The following is a 21,133-nucleotide window of genomic DNA, read 5'->3' as shown; positions in this document are numbered from 1 at the left end:
TGCGTCCCCCCAAATTGATACACTAAAGCCCTGCCCGCCACGTGACTGCATTTGGAGACGGGGCCTAGACGGAGGCACTTAAGTTGAAACAAGTTCATGAGGCTGGGGTCCTAATCCCATAGGGCCAGGGCCTTAATGAGAAGAGGAACAGGTGCAGGAAAGCTCATTCTCTGCCATGTGGGGACCCGGGGAGAAGGTGGACATCTGCGAGCAGGGCACGGTCTCTCAGGAGCGGCTGGAGCTCTGATCTTGGACCTCAGGGTCCCCACAACTGGGAGGGAAGGAATGTCTGCCGTGTGAGTCCTCTGGTCTGTGCCATCTTGTTACGGTGGCCCGAGGTGACCAAGATACCTGGACACCCCCTGGTCCGACAGTGTCCACACCCGTGTGGCTGTTGGAACCCGCTGGGGAAACTGTTAAGCACACGGGCCCCGTGCCCGGCAGACACCCTGAGGGCAGAGAGGCCCCAGCCTCTGCCCGGCCACTATCACGGCCCCAGGCAAAGGCCATCACAGAGCCGCCCATGAGCTCTTCTGCCAACGGCCCGGGAAAGCGGGTGCGGGCAGCGTGTGCCCACAGGTAAAAGACGAGGCTTCCTTTTTTCTACTGATGTGACCTGGACTGGGTCTCCGATGCCCTCAGCGCCTTGAACCTTAACCTGCGCACCTCCCAGGGCCCACCTTAGCCACATCAGGTTCCCTCTCCTGCCCCACATGCTCAACCACTGCCCACCCGCACCTGCCCTGCTAAGCAGGGCCCTGTAGGGCTGCAGGCTGCAGCTGAGTGGCATGTGTCCTTTCTGGGCATTTCCACGCCCCTCTGCGCTCTGCATAGTCCAGGCGCTTCTCCTGCAGGACCCTGGGGCCTCCGTCAGCCCGGATCACTGGGGAGTAGACGCAGCGGGCAATCCCCGACCCCAGGGGCGGCCTGTATCGAATGCTACCTTATGGGGAAGGCAAGCAAGCCTCAGAGAAGTTACGAGATGTGGTTCCAGGGGCAGAAAGGCCATCGCAGGCTGTGCTGGTCTCCCGGGCGCTGCTCCACGTCTCCTGACACTCCCAGGCCCGGGCCACCCCGCACCACCCCCTCCCAGGCGCGGGAGGGCTGCGCCCCGGACCAGGCCACCGCTCACTCACCCCTGCCGAAGCGCTCCGCCTCTCCCCAGAAGGCCTTGTGCTGCTGTGCGAGCAGCTCCTCCTTCTGTCGCCCGGACAGCCTCCCCTCGACGGTCAGCAGCTCCAGGCTGCGGGACAGGGCAGCCAGTCGGCATCTGGTCTCCTCCTGGATTTGCAGCTTCAGGGACTCGATCGTCTTTGCCATGTGCACCCGCCCCATTGTTCTCTCCAGGGCGTCCTGGGAAGGGAAACGCCCTGGGTCAGCGCCCTGTGGCACAGGTCTGCTGATGGCCACGGGCTGCGTCCACCCTGGTGCCCATACCTCCCTGGGAGCGGAGGCCGGACCACCGGGCTGTCCTTCTGAGCCTCCCGTGTCTGCCCCTTGGATGCGGACAAAATCACCCCTTACGGGGGTGTGGAGAGGCCGACACGGGGTGGTATACAGAAAGCACTTAGTACACAGAGAGCCCTCCTCCGGGGCTGCTCTTCCGGGAAGGGATTCAATCCGTGCCCATGGCCCAAGAGGAACATCCACCTTCCTTACGTCCCCCCGCCCCTCCCCAGTCAGCTGGGCCTCTGGCCTCCGCAGCCCTAGAAAAATAAGGCGAAGGAATAATAAAGGTTACAGGAATCCTCGGCTTCTGAGCCTCAGAGAGCCCGAGACGCGGGGATTGAAGAGACCTTGGAAGGTAAGACTGACTTTATGAGCGGCTCCCTCGAGGTCAGACTTTAGAATGGGCCCGGCCCCGCCCTACCGCAATGTCATCACTTAGGACAGGACTCGTGGAAAAGACACTTCCCCAGGGCAGGAAGTGACCAGAGCCAGGCGGGACACTGTGGATCCGGAAGCTTCAGAGGGTAGCTGCTCACCTGACAGAATGAGTGTGAGGCCCATGGAACCAGGGGGGAGGTGCTGCTGTGCCTAGGAGGCCCCAGATCCCGGGGGAAGGACGCCTTTCCCACCCGGGCGGGGCCCCGGCAGAGCCCCGAGTCAGCGTCTGCTCCCTTCTCCTCCTCCACGCCTGCAATCCTGCCTCCTCAGACCCCCTCTCCATCTCCTTCCCGCTGGCTCCAGTCACAGCCAGTTCAGGCCCCGGTCACTCGTGTCCTGCGGTCCTAGCCTCCAGCCGTCCCCCTGTGCTCTGCACCTGCGTGGCAGACAGGGTCTTTCTGAGATGCACACACAGAGATGTCCTCTGGCCTGAACCCTCCAGTCACTGCCTTCAAACCAAGTCTGACCCCAGGGCATGGTGCCCCTGGTCCCCAAGGACCAGGCCTGGCTTCTGTCTCGAGCCTCGTCCACACACCTCCCTGCACCGGGCTGCCCTGCGTGCCCGGCTCTCAGCTCCGCCGGGCCTTTGCACACTCCGTACCCCCTCTCCTCTGCCTGCTAGTCCTACTCACCCTTACTGGCTGGGCTGTGTGGTGCCCTCCCTGATCTTCCCCACCCCCACCGGGCCCCTCCTCCGTGCTTCTGTCTTTAAGGAGCTAATCACAAGGGACAGTCCCAGGCCGGACCGAGAGCCCTTGAAGACCGGGTCTGTGTTCTGGCAACGTGAGAACAGGGCAAGGATAAGGATCCCCCAGTTACAGACAAGAATGCTGAGGTTTATTCCGGAAGGCCACGTAACTAGCCCAAGGACAGTGGCTTTGAACCTTCCTCTCCTCCTAGTATAGAGGCACCAGCCAGCAGCCGGCAGGCCCATGACCACTAGGGGGCGCAAGAGGATAAGCCCTGGGCGGCCGTGTGCCTGGCGGGAGGGCTCTGTTCTGCAAGGACCCAGACAGGGCGACACTGGGAAGCAGTGCCCCCAGCCACCACAGCTGCCACCTCTGAGGTAGCAAGGTGAGCCCTTGCCGCTCAATAGTGACAGCACAACCTCCGGATGTATATTCAAAGAAAGACAGCAGTGGAAAGAGGCGAGCACGGGCAGAGGGGCGTCAGATGGGAGGCGACCGGTCCCCTTTGCTCCGAGAGTGTAGCAGGGAACTCGACAGGTGCCTCGGCTAGAACTTGACTCAGCCTCTCAGAGCAGCAGACTATGGGCACAGGGTCCTCCTGGGACACGAAACTTATGGAGCTGCTGTGAGGATTAAGTAAAATATGTAAAGTATTTAAAATAGCAGCCGGAACATAGTAAGTGCTCATGAATGCAAGCTGCCGGCATAATTATCTTACAAGCCCCCACATTGCTCTTGGCACAGCTTATTTATAAATTTTTTTAATGTTTATTTATTTTTGAGAGAGTGAGGGAGGGGCAGAGAGAGAGGGAGACACAGACTCTGAAGCAGGCTCCAGGCTCTGAGCTGTCAGCACAGAGCCCGACGTGGGGCTCGAACCCACAAACCTCAGGATCGTGACCTGAGCCGAGGTCGGACACTTCATCGACTGAGCCATCCAGGCGCCCCGATCTCAGCACAGCTTTTTTGGTCAAACATCCCAGGAGATTGATTCTGGTGACCTCTGGGGTCCTTCCCAGGACCCTACCAGTCTGACACTCATGATGCCATGTGAACATTATAGATCCAGCGGCCCAGGCCAAAATGCTCAGACACCGACCCAAGAACTTATATCCTTAGGGAGTTTATCAGCAACATAAAGAAGCTACTATTTTGGGGATTTTTGCCGTTGTTGTTGTTCTGTTTTTTGATACCTGTGATGCAGGCAGAGCCTCGCTCTCCTGTAGAAACAGATCATAGGCCTTTGCCTGCGGGCATGTGGCCCGCAGGGGTCTAATTGCTAACACACACTGAGCATTTCCTGTGTGCTAGGATCTGTTCTAAAGGCCTTACGTATTATCCACTCTCTAACATTCTCAGAGCAGGTGCTATTCTGACTCCCCACTTTACAGAGGAGGAAACTGAGTCACAGAGAGGTTAAGTAACCTGCCCCAGGTCATACATACAGCTAACAAGCAGCAAGGCTGTGGTGTGAGCTCAGGTCTCCAGCTCCAGTCTGTAACACTGTTTCTGTAAGAGAAGGAGGCCCACAAGGAGGTGCCCATCAAATGTTGGCTAAGAGAAGGACACATTGATAGCCTGGATAGTGCCTTCCCTTCTTCCTATTTGGAAGTTACTGGCTAATACTTGGGCCGGAGTCAGCTAAGGATACATTTTTTTTTCTGCATCAATATCCTGTTGGCAGAATGATAACTGAACAAAAAGAAAAAAAAAGAGGGAAAAAAAGTCTTTCTCTTTTGATCAGCATTAGTATCAGCAGCCTTATCAAATTAAAATCTAATTCACAAGGGTTTGGACGGCAAAGCTGGAAGCTTGTTGCCCAGGCTCAGCGATGTCAACCGACAGCACGCGGATCCTAGGCGGGTCGCTGAGCTGGCTCCCGCTCTGCTCGTCCCGAGTATCTGCCGGGCCTACCTTCCAGCAGCACCGAGGAGGGAAAGGAGATCGTATGTGGACATGATGCTATGTTCTCAGACAGCTGCTGCACCGCGGGCGTTTGTGAAAATGCACATCCTGATTCGGGTGGGGAGGTGCTGCATTTCTAACAGGGTCTTGGGGGCTACGGATGCCACTGGTCTGTGGGCCACACTCTGAAGCCGAGTGGTTGTGGGAAAGGCGCAGGGCCTGCTCCGTAGGTCTAAGCTGCTGGGTCTCTGAGCCAAGGACCGGGTGGCTGCTACAGGATTCTGAGCTGGGTGTGACCTGGGTGGGTGCATGGGCATGAGTTTCCGAGGTCAGAGGAAGGGGGAAATGGGTACATAGTGTGCAGGGCAAGGCCAAAACCACCTCTGGGAAACCCCACAGTGACTAGGGTGTTATGGGTCACAGAGCACTTCCTGGGGCCCTGTGTGCAGAAACTCCTAGGACTACTCTTTTATAAATAGAGTAATTGAAGTTCAGGAGGGTCAAGTAATTGGTTCAATACCACACAGCTTCAAGTGGCTGCACACTAGGTTCAAAGTCAGATACCAGTGGGTTATATCTCCAACTATGTATCAGAATTGTTTAGGGAGCCTTAAAACCAGCCAATACCAGGGTCTTCACTTTAGACCAATCAGGTTGGATCTCTGGGCATGAGGTCCAGACATGGGCATTTTCTGAAAGTTCTTCAGGTGATTCAGAGCCATCAGGAAAGCAAATGAAGTTCTGTCCACACAAGTGGGAGTCAACAATGACTACCCACTATGCTCCCCTGAAGCTCTAAACACTCCAGACTGATTAGGTCAGAATCTCTGGGATGGGGACCCATCTGGGACCCAAGCATCAGTCCTTTCTAAAGCTCCCCAGATGACTTCAGTGTGCAGCCAGGATTGAGAACCAGTGCTCTATTCAGCAGTAACACAAAGATGGTCAGCATCTCCACTTGAGGAATGGGTGAGTGGATATATGGATGGATGGATGGATGGATGGATGGATGGACGGACGGATGGATGGACAAATGGGATAGATGGATAGACAGATGGATGGATGGACAGATGGATGGATGGATGGATGGATGGATGGATGGATGGATGGATGGACAGATGAACAAATGGACGGATGGATGGATGGATGGATGGATGGATGGACGGACAAATGGGATAGATGGATAGATGGATAGATGGATGGACAGACGGACAGATGGATGGATGGACAGACGGACAGATGGATGGATGGATGGATGGATAGACGGATGGACAGATGGACAGATGGATGGATGGATAGACAGACGGATGGATGGATGGACAAATGGGATAGATGGATGGATGGATGGATGGATGGATGGATGGATGGATGGATGGATGGATTCACTGCTTTTCTCTGGGCTCTATATCCCCATCTACAACTTAAAGCTGTTCAACTTGATCTCTACGGGGCATCAAACTTCTGGATTCTCCTTCTCTAGAGTGAGTATCTTCATGTTCCCTCCCCGGCCCCTCCAGCATACCAGAGCCTGCAAATCCTGAGAGTCATGCAATAACCCTTCGGCTGCAATCATTCTTTCCGTGAGAGTCACCATGAGCTGTCGGGCTTTGGAGCTGGAACACTTAAATTCGTCCATAAGAAAGTGCTGGATATTTTCCATCTGTTTCCAGAAAGCTTCCATCTGTGAAATGAGAATGAGAAGCAAGAAGGTGGGTGTAGAAAACTTATTTAAGAAAGCTATAAAGCTAGATGGCTCCTGCTTGAGAATTACAATTCATTCCTTATCACAAACTGAGATTCTAAACAATTCTGCAATTCCGAGCGAGCTTATCTTGGCAATAATCGAGTTCTATAGAGAGGTTCCTCCTCGGAGTATTGTAGGTGCCCGTCAGTTTCGAGGTGGCTTTTCAGCAAACACCAGTGCTCTGCTGATAAGGAAGGCAGGCACAATGAGATCACCCGGCGTAAACAGCTTAAAGACTCTTAAACAGGCCATGATTGCTGCCTGGGGAGTGCGTGAAATTCGACAGTGTGCTCCTGGAAGCTTCCAGATCTCTGAAAAGGATTAAATGTGTTCTGGAAATAAAAGCACGAATGGCTGCTTACATTTTAGTTATTGCCCTCAAAGTACAAAAGAGCAAATCTGGCAGAGACGATGCCGACCATGAAAAAATTCTGCTTTGAAATCTTTTTCCTCTGCCCCCCCCTCCGCCCCCCTGCATCTCCTCAGGAGGAGAGGTGGGAATCACGGAGGGTCTCAGAGTATCGGGGCTCATCCAGCCGCCCAGAGCTGTGAGAGCCGTGACACCGGCAGTCAGGACAACTTCCCTTTACCGCACGCAGGTAGATGCCAGGCTCTGTGCTTCACGCGTTTTATTTCCAGGTGGAGTGCGTATTGGCTGGAGGCAGGGACAGGCTCAGAAAGTTAGGTCGCTGATCACGGAGCTGACGGGAGGCAGGGGCAGAGTTGGTGAAGGTCCACCCAACTCCCCAAGGAGTGGTTTCCTTCCCCGTGGCTCTGCCTCTCGGATGCTGAATTCGTCGGGGCACCTCTGGCCACACCGGGCATGGTGGCACCAGAAGCCCACCCTGACCTTGTTGCAATGGCGAAGGGTGGAGATAAACGCAACCTGAAACACTGAGTCACTCTGAGCAGCCCCCTCCCAGGGGCTGGGCACGGCCGAGAGGCAGCGCTCACCTGGGTGCCCTGGCGCCTCGTGTACTCAGTAACCCGCTATTTGCCCCAGTCGGCTGGCAGCCCATCCATCAAACCTCCAGCCTCCCACCTGTCCCTGCTGCCAGATGCCGTCCTTCCCGACGGCTCTAAGGGAACGCGACTGTCATCCATGACACCCCACACACCCCCAAACAGAGATGGATGTCCAGCCGGCTTTGGCACTTCCCCTCCAGCCCCAGGGAGCCGGGGTGCCCCTCTGTTCTTAGAAACTCCTGATTCCCTTGATTTCCGGGACATGATTTTCTCCTGGTCCCTCAGAGTCCATACTCTGCCTTCTCGTCTCAATTCTCCTTGACTCCTCCTCCTTAAATGCCGGCAGGATCCAAGACTGGGCACCAGGCTGCCTCCCCTACCCACTGTACAGACACCCTGGCCAGGCGTCTCCAATGCTGGAGGTCGCCGTACTTCAGGGCATCTTGGGCAAACTATGAATCATCTGTCTGAAATACGCAGACATGGACACACAGGTCCCTTGCTTCGGGAGCCTGAGGACCCCGGAATCCAGGCTGAGCGCCCTCCCTCTGCCATCCCATGCCACGAACATCCTCGCTCCCCGTGTCATCCGAGCCGAGCGTAGCGGACTCTCTCCATCCTTCGGCATCTCCGCCTCAAGATGTCAAGCCGGGACTCACCAGCTCCCCTCCCAACTTGGCTCTCGTTCTGGGGTCCTTATTTCCACCGCGCGGATCCTCTACACCCGCTTCTCCCCCAAACTTCCTTATCTGCCGTCCTGTCAGCTCTCCCACTTTTTCTTACACCCCTGCTCCTACTTGCATTTGCCTTCCACGAAATTCCTACCTCCCTAGCCCCAGAGCTCATACCTCTCCCCCACACAGCAGCCTGAGTGGTCCTTCTGAGACAGAAATGGACCCAGCCACATCGGCTGCCAAACTCCAGTGACACCCACCTCCCTGGCACAAGATGAAAACCCTCGGGCCAGATCTCTGGCTTTATCTTGCTCTGCCTGCACCTCGCCCTCCCCCCCCCCCCCCCGCCCCCCGGCTCCCTTCTCTGCCAGCATCCCCTGGCCAGCATCCACCCACACGTCTCCCAGAAAGCCTCTCGATGGGTCTCTTCTTTTATAAAGACTTTCCTAACCCTAGGGTACAACGAACTTCTCTCTCCGCGGCACCCCAGCCTTCCGCTGTTTTCACCTATCACAACGCTCGTGAGCTCTAAAGTCTGCATTCTCCTCACCTGTCGGCTCCCCCGCCAGACCAGCCTGTGCATCTGTCTGGCAAGGCCAGGTCTAAGTTCATTCTGCATCCCCAGTGTGCAGCACAGTCCTGGGTGCCAAAAAATGTTTGTTTAATACCTAACGTAGGAACGGGGGCAATGGAACTGAGAAGCAAGAAAAGGGATATTTGAGAGAAGCCACCCTGGCTAGAATTTAAACCCAGCTTTCATGAGTGACGCCTCAGGCTGGAGAAGTTAGCCGCTCACATCTGTTCTAATCCACGGGGTGGTATGACATAGAGGGTTAGAGCAATCTTTGCTGAGAATGATCAAAAGATCAATCTAAAATTTAAACAAGGGGAATTCATTGGAATTCCCAAGGAACCTTGGCCCCTTAATAATACCTTCTCTATCACATAACTTCCGAAACTGGATCCCTGGCTCTGGGCAGAGCGCAACAGGGAATTCAAGTATGAAGCATGCTTCTAGAAGCCATCTCTTTAATCTCGCCAATTTAACTGTCCCAGAAAGCAAGGTTTTTACACAGGAAAAAACTAATCCATCGCATACATTATCTATTAGCTGCTCAGAGTATTCTCGCTCCTTCTTTTCCACATCTGCCAGAGTGATGTATTCAGAATCACCAGTCCCCAACATTTCCGTGTTTGATAGTTTGACCTGAAGTCTCTTTTCTAATTCCTCCAAGTCCTGGGAGAAATAGGGAAAAAAAAGCAAAAAAAAAGCAAGTAAAAAATCTAATATATCTTAAATTCTACAAAAGAAATGCTTTTATCTTTCACCATATTATCATAAAATATTTCTTAACCATAACTTCCCTAGGCATTGTCCTACTTAAGGTTTGATGACAGAAATCTACTTTTCTCATTAAACATAGAGCCTCAAGAATACTAGATTCTTTTCTTCTATACTCCTCATTCCACAACCGCCCCCCCAATAGAATGTATTTTTTAAAAATGATGAAATAATGTGTTTCATTCCTTAAAGTCCTGGAAAATACCATCACATCTGGGGGTTGGAGGGGGAATCTTTCTTCCCCACTCCTCTGGTTTCCGTGGGGAAGGAATACTCTCTACACCCTAGGGGAGGCATGAAGCAATGCGATTGGTGGGTTCAACAGCAGGAAGTGTGCACCCATAACTTGTCCAGCCTCTTCCTCTTTGGCAAGGACCATTCAGGGGAGGCCATTGCTGTGGTGTGGCCTTGGCCCAGGGTGGGCTGGGCAGGCCAGAGGTGGCCAGCTTCGCCCCAGACGAGGCAGGTATTTACCTAGTCCTGAGTTTATGACTCTGCTGCTCAGCTAAGCCACGTCCTCCAAGCTGCCCTGTGAAGCTGACCTCTCTGTATCTGTCCCCTTGACTCTGTCTCTTAATCAACTCAGAACTGGAGCAGGAGCCTCCTCTGTACCGGCTCCTTCAGGCCCCGCCGTGGGGCGCGAGAGGAGCCCCGTCTCCTCCAGGACCATGTCGAGAGAACTGGAATCTGAGCCGGGGTGGCTCCAGCTTCATTCGGAAAAAAGATGTTGCTGAAAACTGCTTCTGCGCGTCCGTGGTGAAGCTGTGCGTGATTTCGGGCCCTTGTCACTACCAGAGAGAGACGCTGGCTCCTGCCAGAGGGAGAGCCTGATGTTCGGGGAGTTGGGGTATTTCGTCTGGAGTCTCTTCCCTGTAGGATGAGGCGTGCTGGGCTCGACGCTCAGCCTTGAGGACCCCAGATACCTGCGCCTCCAACTGCATGCACCCCCATGGTGCTGCTTCTCTCCCAAGAGCAGCCACCGGTCTGAGTACCTTTGTCCTCGTCTAGAAGTCGGGGGGGGGGGGGGTCATGATGAGCATTAAATAAAAGTACACATTGGAAGCACTTGGCCAGACAACCTCTCGATAAGCAGCAGCCACTGCAGTGATTACCCTGCTGTGCCGGTACTGGTGTTGGAACCTGCTCCTGGGTCTGCAGACTACAAAGCTTGTTACCGTTTTCGTGTAACACAGCTTCGTTATTACTTGTGCAATTCCCAGTGTCGCCATGATTATTGTCATTTATTCACTGGAGAGTCATTTAGACTCAGCCTCAGTTTCCTCAGCTGTAAACAAATAATAACGGCTCCTCCCAGGGCTGTTGTGAAGACTGAATAAAATAATGTGTGAGGGGGCGTCTGGGTGGCTCTGTCGCTTAAGCGTCTGACTCTTGATTTTGGCTCAGGTCACGATGTCACGGTGGGTGAGATCGAGCCCCTTGTCGGGCTCTGTGCTGACAGCATGGAGCCTGCTTGGGATTCTCTTGCTCCCTCTCTCTCTTCCCCTCCCCGTGCACTTGTGCGCTGTCACTCTCTCTCAAAATAAATGCATAAAGTTAACAAAAAATTGCGTGAAAACCCCGTGTGCGTTGCCTGATGATGACGATCCTGGTAGCGGTGATACCGAGGACGGGGACGATGACCACCATGGTGTACCGTGTCCTCCCTGGGGTGTCTTGGTGTCTCCTTCCCCATGGGATGCAGGAGAGTGGGGAAGAAACCTTCTCTCCCAGTCCCCCAGGTATCATGGCGGTGGTGGTGGCGGTAACGATAATGGTGTGACGATAATCATAAGAATGATTATGACGATCAAGATGATGGTGGCGATGACAATAATGGTAGTGGTGGTGACAGCGGGGATTAAACAGTAACGATGGTGAGGACGCTGCTACTGATGAAGTGGAAGACGGTTGTTGTGGTCGTAACGAGGCTGATGGTAGCCACCATGTATTCAGGGTCTAACTATTACTGTGCCACATGCGTCACGCACTTTCTCTCATCCCTTCCATGATCCCATAGGACGGGAATTATTATCCCATGGCACAGGAGGAACCTGGGATTCTGAGAGTTTGTGAAGGAAAACCAGGATGTCTGACTCTGAGACCCGGCTCATTTCACGGCACGTAAAACAACGGAAACTTCATGTAAAAGACCGAGAGGAGGGGAACGCAAAGTAGGACAAACCGTTGTAACCAATAAACCGATGATGTATTTAAAAATACCCCACCTTGGGGCACCTGAGTGGCTCAGTTGGTGAAGCGACAGACTTTGGCTTAGGTCATGATCTCGCGGTGGGTGGGTTCGAGCCCCGCGGCGGGCTCTGTGCTGACAGCTCAGAACCTGGAGCCTGCTTCGGATTCTGTGTCTCCCTCTCTCTCTACCCCTCCCCTGCTCATGCTCTGCATCTCTCTCTCTCTCTCTCTCTCTCTCAAAAATAAACATTAAAAAAATAATTAAAAAATCCAAAAATAAAAATACCCAACCTTGGGCAGAAGCTAAAGGTAACAGTGGTTCTCTCTGAGTAGCGGGTATGACCAACACTCTTCTCTTTTTCCTGCTTTCAGTATTTTTCCAAATTTTAATAATAACCTATGGTCATTTTTACATTTGTACACATACTTTTGTATGACTGCACAGTTCAAAGGCAAATATTGAAATAAATTATTTTTACACGTGAAAGCAAAAATAGTTTCATACAATGTTGTGTTTTACATATTGTAATAAACTCTCACTAAGTTACCTTGAGATACAGGTTGAAGACTTACTTACGTTTTCTTGTTTCGAAAGAATCCTCTGGTATAATTCATCATCAGACTTCTTTTTGGGAAGAAGATCAAGGAGGCACATTTTTAAAATCTGAATAAACATCTATGGCCAAGAAGGAAGACATAACGGAAAGGTTTAAAAATGGTCTCTCTCTCTTCCTCCCTCCTTTCCTTCACCTGCTCCCAGCCCCTCTCCCCATCTCAATCTCTATATATCTCTTCACATGTACATATTTTTACTATAGAAAACTATCTCAGATTATAAATCACGACGATAGCATTTTCATGAAGCTTCTAAAAAATATGCTCTACTTCTTTTGTTGTCTTTTTAAAATTTTTTTTTTAATTTTGTAAATGCTTTTTTATTCATTTTTGAGAGACAGAGCGAGAGCAGGGGAGGGGCAGAGAGTGAGAGGGAGACACAGAATCTGAAGCAGGCTCCAGGCTCTGAGCTGTCAGCACAGAGCCCGATGCGGGGCTCGAACTCACAAACCGTGAGCTCATGACCTGAGCCGGAGTCGGACGCTTAACTGACTTAGCCACCCATGCACCCCATATTATTTTAATTTTTTTAATGTTTATTTATTTTTGAGAGGGAGAGAGAAAGAGTGCAGGTGTAGGTGGAGCAGAGAGAGAGGGAGACACAGAATACAAAGTAGGCTCCAGGCTCTGTCAGAGCCCGATGTGGGGCTTGAACCCACAGACCGTGAGATAATGACCTGAGCCGAAGTCAGACACCCAACCGACTGAGCCACCCAGGCACCCCTTGATTCAAGAAATCTTCATTAGGCGCTTAATGTGTGCCATTCCTTCCACATTGCCCATTGCCCTGTGAGTCAAGAAAATACAAAAGGCAAAGAGTGTTGCTTCTTTGTGGGAAGAATCAGAGGGACAGTTGTCTGGACCTGGGATGTATGACATCATCCATTCCAGCCTCCTGTCTTGATGGACGGAGGCCTCCTCTAAACCAAAACGTGTCCTCCCATAAGTGGGGACACCCCAGAACGTCCAAGGGTGCTATCTCCATAATTTGTTTAACCATTCACCTACTTTAGGACCTGAGGGCATTTCCAGTGTGGGGCTCTTACGAATAAAGCTGGTAAGAACATCCACGTACAGGCTTTCGTGTGAATGTTAAGTTTCTCTGGGGTAAAGGCACAAGAGTGCAACTGCTGGGTTTTGTGACAAACTGCCTGTCTTCCTGTGCAGCATCTTATATTCCCACCAATGTACGACAGATCCAGCTTCCTCGCATCCTCACCAGCGTTTAGTGTTCTCATCACTTGTTATTTTAGCCATTCTGATAGGTGCCTACCTCACATGGTTTTAATTTGCATTTCCCTAATGGCTGATATCGTCAGGCACCTTTCTGTCTGATTTTTGTACGTGTATGCTTGCCAACTGTATCTCCTTTTTGGTGAAATGCCTGTTCATGTCTGTTGCCCATTTTCTAATTGGATTGCTTACTTCTGTTGAGGTCGGAGTGTTCTTTATAGATTTGAGGCACAAGCTTCCTGTGGATACATGGTTTGCGATGTGAATGTTTCTCTTTCTTTTCTTCCTTAATGGGGTCTTTTGCCGAGCAAAAGTTTTTAATTTTGGTGAGGTTCAATTTATTAGTTTTCCCTGTGTAGGTCACATTTTCAGTGTTAAGAAAGAACTCTTTGCTAGGGTTAAATCCTGAAGATTTTCTCTTCTGTTTTTTTTTTTGTTTTGTTTTTGTTTTTTTTTTCCGAGATGTCTTACATTTTACATTTATGTCCATGATCCATTCGGAGTTCATTTTTGTACGACATGGAGGTCTGGCTCGAGGCCCATCTGTGTCCGCTTCTGGACGCCCATTTGCTGCATATCATTTCCTGAAAAGCTTATCACTCCTCCACTGAATTGCTTTTGTACTGTCGCCAAAGGTCAGATACTTTGGTGCAGGGCGTAACACATATTGTTCTGTAAAGGGCCACTTTACCAATAGTAAGCGTTTCTGGGTTGGTAAGCCATACTGTCTTTTGCAAATATTGGATTCTGCTGTTACAGCATCGAGGCAGCCAGGGGCAATTTGGGCAAGAACAGGCATGGCCAGATCGGCCCAAGGGCCATAGTTTGCAACCCTCGTTCTAAGGTTTGTTAAACACCGTTCTGTGCCAGGCTAAGATATAGATTATCTCATTTGGTTTTAACAGGATGCAGGAGGTTGGTACAATCTTCCCCACTTCACTGACAAGGACTCTTGGCTGAGAAATCTGGATAAACTGGCCTCATGTCACAAGGGACAGCCATGAGGGACAGAACCCAGAACTTTCCACCAACCTTCCTTACGCTTGCCCATGCTAACGAGCTCTAGGAACACAATGTTGTCCTGGCTTCCTACCCACTGAGGTCGAGGCTGCATAAGGTAACGTTCTTTTCTCAAGATGTTGGTCTCAAACCCATTTTCCTTTTGACCCCAGATGGAATCAGTAACGTATACCGGTCTTGCCTCATTCCTTTCAAGTTAAACATTTTGTAATTTGGAAACTTTACAGGCTCGGAGGAATGTGTCAACCAGGACAGGGTCCCAGGTGTCCTTCCCCCTGGATGACATGTGACATCCCCACAGTACAGTATCCACTCCAAAACTGACATCGGTCCAAGTGCAGTTTACTGCAGACTTCAGTTTCCACTCATTGTCACCGGCAGTCGTGTGTGTGTGTGTGTGTGTGTGTGTGTGTGTGTGTGTGTGTGTATTTTTCTGTGCAACTTTACCCCAAGTACATGTTCATGTGGCCACTGCCACAACCAAGACGGAGAATGTTCCAGCACCGGGAGAAATCCCCTAGTCCTAACGATCCCAATAATGGCACCCCTCCCCCCCCACACACCCTAATCTGTCCTCATCTCTGCTCTTCTGCTTTGAACGCTGACAGATGCAGCTTCCCTCCACCTCCTGGTGAGCCTAGTGCCACTTTCTCCCTCAGGGGCCACCAGGGAGCTCTAAGCTCCTGGGCTGAATGATGGTTGCATCTGGCCTGAGTCACTTGAAAAAAAAATTTTTTTTTAATGTTTATTTTTGAGACAGAGACAGACAGACAGACAGAGACAGAGACAGAGAAAGGGAGACACAGAATCCAAGGCAGGCTCCAGGTTCTGAGCTGGCAGCACAGAGCCTGACGCGGGGGTTGAACCCATGAACGGGGAGATCGTGACCTGAGCCGAAGTCGGACGCTGAGCCCACTGAGCCACCCAGGCGCCCCCCACCTGAGCCGCTTTTTTATTTTACTTTGTCGTTGGCACGTAGTCAACCACGGTGTTGCCGCAGTTTCAGCTGTAACAACACAGAGACCCCACGGGTTCGTACGGGGCGCCATCTGTCTGTGGCCTGAGTCACTTCTGAACTCTGACCTGTGGTGACGGATCTCTACCAGAGAAACGGAACTCGAGGTCTCTGCGAGAGCTTGCCGTGTTTCTGCAGGTCCCGCACCCGGCGGAGATGTGCCCCGCAGTGAGGGAAAGGCCACGCGTGGAGAGCAGTCCCCAGGGCGGCCTCGGTGTCAGCGTGCCCATTTCTACGGGGCGCCTACTATGTGCGGGCACACAGACCCTACGCTCAGCCAGACCTCTTCTGGGTTCTGTGTCTGCCATTCACCAGCTCTGCGATTTTGGACAACTGACGCGACCTCTCTGAGTCTCAGGTTCCTTGTGAGGGTAAAACAGAAGTAAGGGCTTCACTGAGATCAGACATACAGAGTGCTTAGCTTAGCCTGGCCGAGTACGAGTGCTGACCGAGCAGTGCTGTGACAGTGCTGGTGACACCGCCCAGCAGAGCCCAGAGCTCTGCCCGCAGAGACGACCTCACTTCCTAGAAATTCTACGGGGTAAGAGCTGGAAAAACATTATCTTTATACCTTTCCTAAAGTGGCCCAGAGAGGGGAAGCGACTTACCCAAGGTCACACAGCCCGTAAGTGTGGGAGGGTGGACTAGAACCCAGGTCTCTGACTCCTAATCCAGTGCTTCTGGAACTTTCCTAGGTTCCAGCTTACGTGTCTCCCTCCAAGGAAGCCTGGCCATCTCCCCCACACTCGGGCCCCCCTTACACATGCTCACGGCACTGTATCGTTTGTTCAGACCCACTGTCTGAATGGTGTATTTGTGTGGTTTACTGCTGTGTCCCCGTGGAGAGTGGGCTCCATGCAGGTGGCGGCTGTCCTTGTCCCTGTCCCTGTCCACTGCGCCTGGCAGGGAGGGGAGGCTGCCCACATATAAGGCGGGCAGATGAGTGACGGTGGATGCTTCCTCCAGGTCCCCACAGGCACCTGCTGTCTGCTCTGGGGGCGAGGTGCCTGGCACCATGTCACTCGCAAGCTGGATGGGGCTCTGAGCCCAGTAACAGTCAGCCCTCCAGGGAGCCCAGAGCCTTTGAGAAGATGGCCAGGGCCACCGGCCTGCAGGTGGGACGTGATGTGGCTGAGCGAAAGCAGGCGGGCTGCGGCCTCAAGGCCACGGGGCTCTCCAGGCACAGTGGGGCTGCCAGAAGAGGCTCTATTTCTGGAGTCTTGGTAGGATTCCTGGTTTCCATCACTGACCCCTGTTTACGAGGCCCTTCCTGCTCTCACGGAGCCCGCATTTCTTTTCACTGCATCCCCAACTTGATGTTTTTATTTTTCTAGCTTCTAACGAAGCACCTCCCAGGCATGTCTGTCTGTGTCTCCATTTCTACGTCTCTGTCACCCTCTCCATTGGTCCCTCTCCCCTTCTCTTTGCAGCAGGCCTCCCCTCTGTAGATCTCATCCTTCAATCAATAATTTGGGAGAAATCATTCCTCTTTGTAAGCCCCCTGGCCCCGATGCCTGGCCGGCCCTGCCGTTCTGCAGCCACAGTGGAACGCACCCCCCCGCCCCCCCCCCCCCCCCCCCCCCCCCCCCGCAGCCTGGATCCAGTGCTGATTCACTGGGAGGCCAGGGCATCTGGCAGAGATGAGTCTTGGTCCGCTGCCCTCTGTGGTTCTGATGGCACCCTCATCCGCTCTGAGAACGGACGCCTACAACAAGGTGCCTGACTGCCCATCTCAGCTCCAACTTCGGGCTTTACGACTCGGGGTGAGTCCTTCTCTCTGTGCCTCAGTTTCCTCATCTGTAACGTGGAATAACGATGGCACCCACCTCTCCTGGTTGTGGTGAAGTTCAGAGCTAACTGCCTGTGTAACATGCCCAGGGCCCAATACATAGTAAGCAATCAACAAAGTTAGTGCTCGTGAATACAATATTATCTTTGCTATTATCACTCCTTTAAAAATGCTGTGCTCTTGGGGCGCCTGGGCGGCTCAGTCAGTTAAGCATCTGACTTCGGCTCAGGTCATGATCTCCCGGTTCGGGAGTTCGAGCCCCACATCTGGATCCTATGGCCCCTTTCACTCTACCCCTCCTTCGCTTGTGCGCGCACGCTCTCTCAAATGAACATTAAAAGGAAAAATCTGGGCGCCTGGGTGGCTCAGTCCGTTAAGTATCCGACTTTGGCTCAGGTCATGTTCTCGCGGTTTGTGAGTTCGAGCCCCGCATCGAGCTCTGTGCTGACAGCTCAGAACCTGGAACGTGCTTCAGATTCTGTGTCTCCCTCGCTCTCTGCCCCTCCCCCGCTCACGCTCTGTCTCTGTCTCAAAAATAAATAAACGTTTAAAAAAAAATTTTTTTTAAAAAGCAAAAACCACAAATCAAAATGCTGTGTTCTTTTCAATGCCTTTTACCCCCGTCTCCATCAGGAAGTGTGCCCTGGGAGGAGGGTCTCATCTTTCCACCCCACCCCACAGCTCTGGGTCAAGTACAGCCTGTGCCCCATGAACAGGCACAAATTGCTTCTCTATTTTATTGCCAGAAGCCTAACGCCCTGTGCCTTCCTGTCATGGAGGCTCCACTGTCACTAGGACCCAGTCCCTGAGGGCACACAGGACTCGGTGCCCATGGAGGGCCTGTGTTCACGACCCGGGAAAGGGCGAGAAACTTGGCCGGCCACCTACCAGGTGCTTCTCCCGCCTCAGTGCCGTGTCCAGATGCAGCAGATCCTTTAAGTGAAGGTTATAGATACACAAGTCAAGGTCCACACTGAAAAGTCCAAAGAGAAACGGAAGGCCTTTGAGAGTACTTGAGGTGGGGAGGGGGGTGACAGGGAGGGAGCACATCCCTGCTCAGTACAAGCCTCGGTGCATCCCGAGCCCAGATTTTAAATTCTGCAGCATGCAGAGGTTCCCAACAGCCGCCCAAGTGATTCATCCATCACTTGTGACCGGAAGGGAGCAGCTGTCTGCGACGTGACGGGCAGAAGGCAGCAAGAGACGGAGGCGGGAGAAGAAGCACACCCCATTCCGGCATCGTAACGTCTGCATCACAAGCCCTCTCCCCTCCGCCCCTGCAGGCAGACATTCTCATGCCCATTTTACAGATGGGGAAACAGACTTAGGAAGTCAATTAGCCGTCACAGGGTCACAGGGCAGGTCAGTGGCCGGGCAGAGTTGACCGTTTGTCCGGGGTGGGCACACGCACTCTGAGCAGCCCCATTCCCACCCAAACTGTGACGAGCCCAGTAAGTTCCCAAAGCTCCTCAATACCCCTTCCCAACCACTGTCAAGGTCGGCACAGAGCTCAGGGTCTGGGCCCCCTCCTTCCACAGCCCTGAGCTGAGGTGGGGCCCGGTTCATCTCACGGGGGCAGGGCCCCTTGGACGTCACCGAACTTAAAGAGCAGAGAAGTCTGAGGACCAAAGCACAACGCTGTTGCCTCTGTCTTCAGCCTCTCCCACGGGCTGAGCAGCTTGGTGATTTACAGCGCAGGCTTTGAAGATAAGGTCAAACCCAGCCGTACCACTCACCTGCTGTGTGACCTCCGGCATGTTACTCAGCCTTTCTGTGTCCCTTCATTCTTTGTAAAACGAGGGCAGTGATAGCAGCTACCACATAGTGTTAAGAGGAATTAATTCATTGATTGATTAACTTTTATTCATCCATCACTGAACCTGTCCCAGGCTCCTACGGGGCAGTAGGGACACAGCAGTGAATAAAACAGACCCGGTCGCACTCGTGAGACAATTAATCCCTGCAAAGTGCTCAGTACTCTGCCCAGTACACAGAAGGCACCTGATCAGTGCTAGCTGCTGTTATGCAACGCCCAGGGCACGTCGATGATTCAACGACGCCCCTAATGTCTCTCCTCGGGGCTCAGGCTGGATTCCATAACCCCCACGTTGGCCAACACCACATGGTGAGCTGCAGCTCAGACACTGGGTGGCTGTGTGTCCGTGGCTGAGTTGCTTAACCTCTCTGGGCTTCCATTTTCTCCACTGACAGTGATATGGTCCACGGGTCTGTTTCTCCATCCCTTCCCCCACCTTACCTCTCGCAGATCAGCACCTCGGGGAAGCTGTTCACCCGGACGAAGGTGCGGCTGAGGAACCTGTCGTCACTGGCCGTCGAGTGGATGCTAGACGAGGAGCTACAGTCCTCCTTCTCGGCCTGGCTCAGGCTCCCCAGGCTGCTGGAGGGGGAAGCCTCCACCGGCTGGTTCGGCAAGATGGCCTGCTTTAAGTTTTCGTGCAGAGACGGGTTGGAGGAACCGTCGGCCAGCGGCTGGGGTCGGGGGAGAGAAAGCTCGCTCAGTCCGCATGACCTATCGTGACTTTGCTTCAGTAATTCCGCCAGAGATATATGACAGCAGTCCCAAGAGGGCCAGGCTGGGGACACACTGGGAGGGGAAGAGTAAACAGGTAGAGCCCCGTGCCCCAGGGTCACGCCCACATCTACCCCCCAGGGACCAGGGTCATAGCTCTTGTCCCCAGGAGGCCAGCCCCTCTGCACTAGGCCCCTACCCCTTAGCCATGAGCCTGGGTCCGCTCACCAGTGGCCCACCTACACCCCAGACCTGGCCGCCAACTCTGACCTCCACCTGCTCCCTGCCCCCCGCCCCCACTGCTTCTGCCTCTGTCCCAGACCCCCGGCTCTGCTCTGTCCACTGACCTGCTGACCACCTGGCTCTTCCCCACCTACACTGACCTGGGCATCACCTCCTGACCCCAGGCCTTCGAGGTGGCTCCCCACTGCCCTTAGATAGGCCCGAAACTCCTTACCAAGGGACTCAAGACCCACACGCTGCCATGGCCACATGAGGTCACAGCCTAGTGCCTGGCACAGCTGGAGGGCTCAACAAATGTCAGCCACCACCTCTGTCCAGCTTGCTCCACTGCTCCAGAATGTTCCTGCCCAAGTAGTACAGAGCCGGCTGCCAGCTCCAAACCTCCCTCGTCATTCCATACTTCTGGGTCTTTCCAGATTCTGGTCCCCTTGCCCGCAACAGCCCTCACTCACTGTCTGCTGGGCGGAGGCATCCCTCCCTCCAGACACAGATCCAGAGCCTTCCATCCCTGGTAGCCCGGCCCAGCCCATGCCGGTTACGGCACACCGTCCTACAATCTCTGCCCAGACGGTGAGGGCCTCCAGGGTGAGGACGATGCTGTCCCAACCACTGGATAATCCCCAGTGCCCAGCAGGAGCCTGCCTGGCAAAGGGTGTCGACGATGAATAAATGCCCCTGGTCTGGGAGTTTTGCCCCAACACCCACCCACCAGATAGCTAAGTGAAGGAGGCGATTCCCAATGAGCGTCCCTGGGAGCAGTCCCAGTACTGCAGAAAAGTTCTAATCTGGGAAAGTCTGTGTTCGGCACAGTGAAATCATTTCTGTGGGGCAGGGATTTGCAGAACCTGGCTCTGGCTGTCTTCAAAAGCAAATAATAACCGAGGAAACCGAACAAGTACAGAGCGCTTGGCTGCCACATGCAGGGCTAAGCCCTATGTCTATAATCCCATTTGACCCTCAAACAATTGGGGGAGGCAGGAGGGCCCATCACCCCCATTTGCAGATGAAGAAACAGGAGGCCGAGTCAGAAAATGGCCCATAGTAACGGCCGAGATAAGAGTTAGGATGGAGTCTGTGTGACCCCAGAGCCCGTCTTGTTTACGGCCAGGAGAGCAGGCAACATTTTCCTCCAGTACTGGACCAGGGACTCTTTCTTCCAGGGACAGTCTCAAAGCCAAGGGCTCCTAGAAGCACCGTGGGATGGGCTACTGTCTGCAAATCTCTTGACCGCAGGTGAATTCCTGGCTTCAGGTGTAAGAGACCTATAGCCAGGGGACCTCGCACAGGTCAT

At 53.2% G+C, this 21,133-nt stretch overlaps 1 protein-coding gene across 3 annotated transcripts in view; it reads right to left on the bottom strand.

The window, feature by feature from the left end:
• EVC (EvC ciliary complex subunit 1) overlaps positions 1-21,133 on the bottom strand; it is a 73,545-nt gene that overhangs the window by 38,901 nt on the left and 13,511 nt on the right. For all 3 annotated transcript variants that reach the window (XM_042936926.1, XM_042936928.1, XM_042936929.1), the window contains exons 4-9: positions 19,327-19,559; positions 17,958-18,042; positions 11,975-12,073; positions 8,965-9,102; positions 6,004-6,162; positions 1,137-1,353 (exon numbers count right to left, since the gene is read on the bottom strand). In XM_042936926.1, the coding sequence (XP_042792860.1) occupies positions 1,137-1,353; positions 6,004-6,162; positions 8,965-9,102; positions 11,975-12,073; positions 17,958-18,042; positions 19,327-19,559 (931 nt within the window). The remainder of the gene's footprint in view (positions 1-1,136; positions 1,354-6,003; positions 6,163-8,964; positions 9,103-11,974; positions 12,074-17,957; positions 18,043-19,326; positions 19,560-21,133) is intronic.

This window comes from Panthera leo, chromosome B1 (assembly GCF_018350215.1).
Source record: "Panthera leo isolate Ple1 chromosome B1, P.leo_Ple1_pat1.1, whole genome shotgun sequence".
Classification (NCBI taxonomy): Eukaryota; Metazoa; Chordata; class Mammalia; order Carnivora; family Felidae; genus Panthera; species Panthera leo.
The sequence above is the reverse complement of the archived record's forward strand: the minus strand, read 5'-3'. Positions and strand labels throughout refer to the sequence as shown.